Genomic DNA, 7969 nt, shown 5'->3' with positions numbered 1-7969 from the left:
CCGGGGGCGCGCCCCGCCCCGCCGCCCCCGCGCTGCCGGCTCGCAGGGCGGCGGGTGCCGCGGGAGGCTGCTCGGTGCCGCCGCCGCCCGGGAGGGAGGTTATGTAAGGGGGGAGGGAGGCGGCGGGAGGAGGAGCAGGACGCCTCACCGCCGCCGCCGTGCAGCCGGGCAGCCGCAGCCAGCCGGGGCCGGTATCGGAGCGGCCGCATGTGCGAAGTGGGGACGCGGCCGCCGCTGGCCGCCGAGCGCGGGGAGCCGCCCGGGGGTGCCGCCGCCGCCGCCGAAAGGTGCCGAGACATGGGGTGAGTCCGCCGAGCCTCGGCCCCGCGTGGGCACCGCATCCCGCCCCGGCCCCGCGTGGGCGCCGCCTCCGCCGCCCCGGCCCCGCGCCCCGAACCACGCGTGGGCGCCGCCTCCCGCCCCGGCCCCGCCGCAGGTGCGCCCGGCCGCCGGGAAGCGCTGGGAGAGCCCGGCTGCCCTGTGGGCGCTCCCCAAAAGCGGCGGTTTGTAACGTAATTAATCATTTACCACCCGCCCGGAGCGGCGGCGGGGACGCTCCCGCCCGAGCCACCGGCGGAGCGGGCAGGCAGCGCAGGAAAAACACCCCCGGCGCGTTACCGGGAGCAAAATCCCCGCGGGAAGCAGCGGGGAGGAGCCGGGGGTGTCGCGGCCCGGGGAGGGGGCTGGTGGGGCCGGGGGGGTCCGATCCCTCGGCGGGAGCGGTGGGATGTGCGCGCCGGCTGAGCCACCCGTTCATTGTCAGATGTTTCATGCTCCGGTTCAGCGAGAGCTCTCGGCTGCTGGAGACACCCGGTAAACTTGCCTGAACTGTGCCGATTGTTCGCTAATTTGTATAAATATTGGCCCCACACACACCTTTTTTGCTTAACATGCCGTAAGTCTGACCACATGTGATGGCATCTTGGAGAATTCATCTTGATCTTTCAAAAAAATTGGTCCTGCGTTTTTCCTATCCTTGAACTTTAACGAGGGGACAAAAGCCAAATGCTGGCATTAGAGCAGTTTTTGAACTAAATATCAGGAAACAGAGGCTAACGTTGTGCATTTGGCTTGAACTATATATAGATTTGAGATCCTCTCGACCAGAATGTCCTGGGGGATTCCAAACCCACACATTTAATTTGCTTTATTCCTATCCTATTAGGTTCTCTTACACCTTTTCCCAGCCTCTCCTCACCTCCCCTGTGTCAAGGACTTGTTCTGCAGTTTCTGAGCTTCCTCATGCTGCTTCCAACTATGCAAACTCCCACTTAGAGATATGTTTATGATTGTCAGAGTGATATAATTTGAGACAATATGGATAAATAATGAATTAAAATGCCGTGCATGTGTCTGAAATTGATACCCAGGAGTACTGAATAGAAGTACAGGGGCAGAGGGAGAAATAAGATCTAAGCAAGTATCTCCCCATGTTTCACTTCAGTGTTACAAGGGGCTCGTCTGCTTCTTAATTATGTAAATTTCCACTGGAAAATAAAACAGAAACTGTCATTGGGGTTGGGGAAAGAAGCATCAAAACCTGTCTGGAGCAGCACTGTAGTGCTGAGTCCAGGATGGTCAGAAACACCCACCCAAGGGAAACTTGCCTCCGTCATTTTACCTGGGCGTTTCCAAAGGCAAATATGTTTGTTGTCACCATTTTTAACCATTTCCATGCTGGTAGATCAGTTGAGCTGAAAAGTTTAGCTGTGGCTTGGAGACAATTGCATGGGGGTGTCACAGTGATCAGTCGTAACTCTGGGCTCGTGTGGTCCTGCTCTGCCTCCAGAGCTGATCAAGCTGCAAAGGACTTGAAGGCTTTGGCGTGCTCTGGTTCTGCTCATGTCTGCGCTGTTACATACACTGTGTTGGGTCATGCAGACTTGAAGAGGTATGAGGCACGTTCACCAGTCTGCTTCATTATCCTGATTTAATGTGTTTAATTCCAAGTAAGTTATTTCAGTCTTACACCAGCGCACGTGAGATCAGGCTCCCAGCATCATTCATTCCCAAGGTTTCGGCGTGGGTTGTACTCACGCGTACACTTTGTACAGAGTGCAGACAAGGTGTCTTTTGGGTGTAGGTTTTGCAATTTCTCACATCATTATTGTGCCATTCACCTTTCTGATACAGAGACCTTTGAAGTACGTTTGCAATAGTGTCACTGCAGCCGTGGCTCAGCACACCTGACCCAGGCGCTGCGCTCCCAGCTTCCTCCCTGTTCCATCTCTGCTGGGAAACCCTTCACCTCTGCCAGCTCCAGCTTTTCCTTCTGTGAAACGGGCACCTCGGTGCTCATCTGTCTTTGTGCAGCGTGTTGTGATCAGAGCACAGAGCTCAGTCTTTCTTAGTTGAAAGGATATATTTTATCCCAGGCATTCCAGTGGGATTTGCTTTCCTGGGCACATTTTTGTGTCACGTATGGGGCACGTTCTCACAGAAATTGTAACAATTACTTGACTCTTAGCTCTGAAATATATATATATATTTAATTTTTTTTTAATTTCTGGGAGTGACCATTACTAATGATTCATTTAAATGCTGCCTGTGGATTTGGCAGTGACAGAGCTATGAAACTTGATATAGCCACTGAAGCTCAGCAAAGCTGTTTAAATTGCTTATTAACTGTGAGCGGAGCTATTTAAACTGTTGTTTTAGTTCAGCTTACTAGGCAGAGAGGTAGTGTCAAGTTTTACAAAAGTAATTTTCATGTTTAAAAAAAAATAATGCCTGTAATTTGAGGAATGTGAAAACAATGTTGTAAATAAGTGTCCAGGGGGGAAAATGTCTGCTCCAGTGCCCATTGAAGTTAATGCAAAGGTTCCTGCAGGCTGAAAACCATTGTCTTTGGTCAAGCCACTGTTAAGGATCTCTTAAAGGGAACAATTTTTTCCCTAAATCGCCACTTTCTTCTACCCAACATATCTGCGAACTGTTGTTGCCTCCATAGTCTCGGAGCTTGAACTTGAGCTGTTTGAAAACCTCAATGTAATGCATTTCCAGCTGTAGAAATCTTTGAAAGTACCACCTGATTTGTGTCTTGATGTTGCAACAACCAAGAAAGCCACTCACATCTATGGCTCTGATTTAAGTGAACTTTACCTGCTCATCGAATACCTGTGGTCTGATTCAATTTGACCTCAATTTAAGCAGCCTAAGCTAACTTTCCAGTTATAAAGATGCTTCGGGTTTACTTATTAGATAATTTGAGGAGGTATTGGATAGCTGCTTCATCTGTGCTTGCATTCTTTTTTAATTTCTTCAGTATCTTTGTATTTCCTTATCTGTCCATTACAAAACATTGCTTGTTATGAGGCGCATGACAAGTATCCTGTTTGGATTAGACCTGTAAATCACTTCACTACTGCTGAAGCTGTTATTTATATTATCTCTTGGATTGAAACATAACTAATTTAAATACCCTCTAGCAATAAAATTGAGGTTTAAATCTGTTTTATAAATCATGTGAAAGTGAAAACCAGGTCTCTGAGTGTTAGAAATTGTTACAGAAAGCTGGGTACCAACGTAAAATGTGTGCTACACAGGTTGATGAGGAACTAGTTCACTTTTCTTTTGGCTGATGTGAGATGGCTTCTCTGTGCTGCTTCTGCCGGGGCTAATGTGGTAAATGATCCATCTGTAACTCCCTCGGGTAGGCTTTGAGTCCACACTTTCCTCCAGGAAGATGGGAAAACATGAGTTTCCAAGCTGGGATCAAGCAATGAAGTAACCTCATCTTAAGGAGATTGGACTCATGAACAAGACTCAGCCTCTCCTGTAATAGTTTCATGAGAAGGTGCAGTTGGGGGCCTGTATTTCTGAGAGTAATCATATGTAATGTTTTTATTATGCAGTGACATTTAAGAGCATCAGGAAAGTCTGCCTTGCATTCCTCCTTTCGGCTGTTAGCAATAGCAACGTCCGTCGGTCAACATATGGCTTTGTGTGGGGGGTAGAAGGTGAACAAAAGCGAGGATGAAGAAAGAAGGTGGTGAAGGAAGCAGATGATGTGTTGAAGCCAGTGTTATAGGAAGACATTAATTTTGGATGGCGTTCAAGCCGGCCTTTCCTGGAACCAGCAGTACTCCAGATACCATGGTGATAAGCTTTGCCTAAGCTGCTCTGTAGTGGAAATAGCGCGTTGCAGAGGAAATTCACCTTGGCTGTCGCCCAGTTCCCGCTGACGTCCACGGGAGTCTCATGCCCGCTCCCTCTAAAGTTTGGCCAAGCCATCTGTCCACGAGGGAAGGGGCCATCCTGGGACCCCGAGTGGTGGGCAGGTAATGGCACCTGGCTTTCCCTGCAAAGCCAGCATCCCTCAAAGTGGGACTGGGGTGAGTCTTTGCCCAAATGCAGTTGGTTTGTTACTTTGAGCTCTTTTTTGGGGTTTTAACATCAGCAGCTTTGGTTGAGTTCCTAGCATAGCTGAGGGCGGGGAGATTATGTTGAGTGTCATCCGACTGGTGATAATGCTGATGTTCAAGGAACGGGACTAAGATTTGATAGATTCTGTTAATCTCATGATTTTTGAAGCAGCTGGTTGGGGATGCTCTGTTCTTCACAGCCTTCGTTCCCATTTGGCAGAGTGGGTATAAATGGCTGCTGGTCTGACTTGGAGAATTCAATATGTCTGTGCAGATATAGATGTCCGTACAAGATCCAATGAAGAAGTCAGGTCCAGAGAACTTTAAGTTCTGGAGCAGCATGTTGAGTTCACTGAAGTGGATGAGAAAACTCAGTTGACCTCAACAGTATGTATAAAATGTGTTATATATAATATTTAATGCAATTTAGTAAGGTTAGAGAGGCAGGGAGCTTTGGGGGAAGAAAGAACAACAACAGTAAAAATTAGACAGCTAGTGGTCCCAAGGGTTTGTGTTTGGTTAAGATCTTGGTGTCGCTGCATTCGGGTGAGTGAGCAAACCTGGGATGCTGGAGCATTTCACCCAAGTCTGCCATCAAGTGAGAGCCCTTGTCACCTGTCACACGATTATGGGAAAAGTTTGTAACATTGCAGATGCACATAGCGGAATTTGGGCAAAAATCTCCCCTGTGAATGAGCTTCAAGGAGAACATGGGATTGGGAGAAGTTACAAAACAAGTTAATAAAAGAATAGCAGAAAAAATGCTGAATGAATGATTGGCCTGAAAGACACAGTGGGTTAAGAAAAAGATCTTTGGGTCTGCTAGAGATAATTTCAGAATTTCAGATAATTTCACCATGCCTGGTACAAATTTCACCAAAAATCACTCACGTTGACAATACGGAAAGACAACTTAATGCTGAGACAGTAATCATAGTCAAGTTTCTTTCAGCTACTAGGCTAGTTAATTACCACTGATAATTTGATTATAACTTGAGAAAAAACTTATGAATAAAATATCTTCCCAGAAGCTGGGATGTCCCTCAAGCCCCTCTTTCTATTTGAAAAGAAGATGTTGAATAGGTCTCCTGATAACAAAAGCATCATTTGAAATGTTAAAGAATTATTTGATGTTCAGTTCCTTTAAACTGAAAATGGTTTTAACTGGTTTGAGATCTGACAGAGTGTGTTAAGCTGTTCAGCCTTGTTCCCCCATGGGTGAAATGGGCAGAGAGCAGCAATGAGTTTGCTGAGAACGCAAAAGCAAGGGCATCAGCCTGGTTTTGCACCTAGACTTTCTGCAGTGCTCTTTATTCATTTTATTCATTGATTTGGCTCTATTAGCGCAGTGCCTACAATAAATAGCCTCACCCACAAACATTTATTTAAGGACACGTAAGCATTTTGATTCAGCTCTTGGTTTTCCTGTTGACTTTGTGATAAGGCTGGTGCAGAGTGGGAAGGTTCTTGGTCCTGAAGGTTATTACATGGTCAGATCTCTGCCGGCTTTCACCTTGAATGCTGCCCATTGCCTTTGTGCACTTTGTGCACTGCAAATACAGCATGAGACTTGTTTATACTGCGCTTCGGTCATGGCTTTTTAGGATGTAAATGCGCTTAAGGGAACGTTATTTCAACTATGTCTCTGATAATTCAGCTGAATGCTGTAAATAGCTGACAATCCTGTTATTAAATCTCAGAATGTGACAAGGGCACTGCCTTCAAAGGAAGACAGGAAGCATTTAAGCTTGAGCGTTAAAGAAGCACTTTTAATGGCAAAAGCAATTAGGCAGGGAATAGACCATTAGTATCAGGGCAGGTTGCTGCTGCGCCACAGCCACACATCACCCAGCGCGGGTTAGAGACGGCGCGAGCAGGGCTTGTGTAATACGTGCTCATGCAAAATGTACAAGATGGGATTGGATGATGCAGTTGATCTTTGATTATGTTTTTGATGACACATCCTAGCTGCTCTCTGCCTGTTTGTAAGAGAGAAATCTGCCCGCTGCTGCTGGCTTGGATGCTGTGCTTAGCTCATGTGTGACACGAGTGGCTGGCTGCTTACTCCTCATTGACGTAGCAACTATTAGAGGCTGTTGGGCCCTTTTGCATCACTTGGAAATGCTTCGTAATGGTAATTTTGCCACTGGGGTCAGGATTAAAATGAAGAGAATATTTTAAATAATTGATGCTCGAGGCATTTTAGGATTTGTTTTAGAAAAAAATTGGATGCTGCTGGCTGACATCACCAAGCGGGACAGCCTGCTTAATGACTCATAGGGGAGCAGGAGGCTCTGCTGTGTAGGTGTTTTAGGATTTGTGGGCTTCGTGTTGAAGGCTGGCAAGACTGGGAGCTTTAGCTGCAAAACAACTGTGGCTTTCTCATGGAGAAGAGACTGCAGATTTGACACAGGGGAAAGAGGCCCTGGCGGTGGAGGTGTGAGCAGAAGTGGCTGCTGGTTACTGTGCAAAGCTCCTTTCCTTCAGTGGCGACGCATCCTCCTTTCCTGCCTCCCCCACACGCTCGTCTGGTTTTATTTGTTTGACGTGGCTTATCAAAATGCGAGATTGTAAGAATTTCTGAAGTGACAAACTGTTTTCTTTCTGTCTGGAAGTTGCACGGCAGCCTGCGGGATTTGGAAACTCCAATCCTGCTGCAATTCAGAATGATGTTTTCTGTAGAAGTTGCGCTCTTCTGCCTACACATTAAGGGGCCTGAGAGAGCCCCCCGGAGCAGCCAGGTGTTGTTCCCTGTTAGCATTTGCATTATAATAGTAGAAGTTTTGCAACTGCATTCTTATCAGGGGGGTTTAGTACCTCAATGCAGCAAGACAGCAAAGGCCTCTTTGGAATATGGCTAAAAATATGTAGCCAGCTTGTGCAATATTTTTGCCTGAAACTACTTCTAGTTGTACTGAGGATCCTTCCTCCTGAACTGTGAAATGGTGTGTAGGAGTACTTACTGTATAAATACTTGTTTGCTTAATGCTTTGTGGTAGATCCTCATCAGGGATGGAGCACTGTATTTTGGGGAGGGAAAAAATGTAAAATTTAAATGGTGCATGGCTCTGAAAGGAAATGTTAATTCTATTAGGTGGAGGTGTGAGCATCGTATTTTCAGTATTCGTTGCTGGTTGTTTGAGCCCTGGAGGAAGGACAGGTAGTGTAGCCAGGGCTGGGAGCATTCAGCAAGGCTTTTCCTTTTGAAAACATGCTTCAACATGGACACTGTCACTCCTCATTAATTGCATTGCAGTGACTGACTCAAGTTCTTAGCTTTTGGTGAGTTGCTCTGTAATCCATAACAGCAACACTTTACTGTTGCCTTTGTTTCAGTCCCCGGTTTTATCGGGCTTTTGTATTCCAGCTTCCCGCTATAAATCTGTTGCATGCATCTAAAATGTCTCCCTGCAGTTGTTTAAGTGGGAACATGTGATCTGTTTTGTGATATTGAAAACTGTCAATGAGAGCATTTGAAAAGAAAATGGGAGAAATGCTCTGAGAGGAGATGTGCAAAGTGTCAGTGACCAGCACTCCAGGCTGTGCGGGAAACGTGGGGAGGCTGACATCTTATTTATTTCAGAGATGGTGATGTCTAAAGACCA

General features: G+C 46.7%; 1 protein-coding gene across 1 annotated transcript in view; it reads left to right on the top strand.

The window, feature by feature from the left end:
• Window positions 1-207: 207 nt before the first annotated feature.
• Window positions 208-7969, top strand: part of HOMER2 (homer scaffold protein 2) — a gene marked incomplete at its 5' end in the record, with an annotated part of 54839 nt that continues 47077 nt past the window's right edge. The window contains one exon of the mRNA XM_080351237.1: window positions 208-302. Within this exon, the coding sequence (XP_080207363.1) occupies window positions 208-302 (95 nt within the window). The remainder of the gene's footprint in view (window positions 303-7969) is intronic.

The sequence above is a fragment of the Nesoenas mayeri genome (genome assembly GCF_963082525.1).
Source record: "Nesoenas mayeri genome assembly, chromosome: 11".
Lineage (NCBI taxonomy): Eukaryota > Metazoa > Chordata > Aves > Columbiformes > Columbidae > Nesoenas > Nesoenas mayeri.
This window is presented reverse-complemented; position numbering and strand designations above follow the sequence as displayed.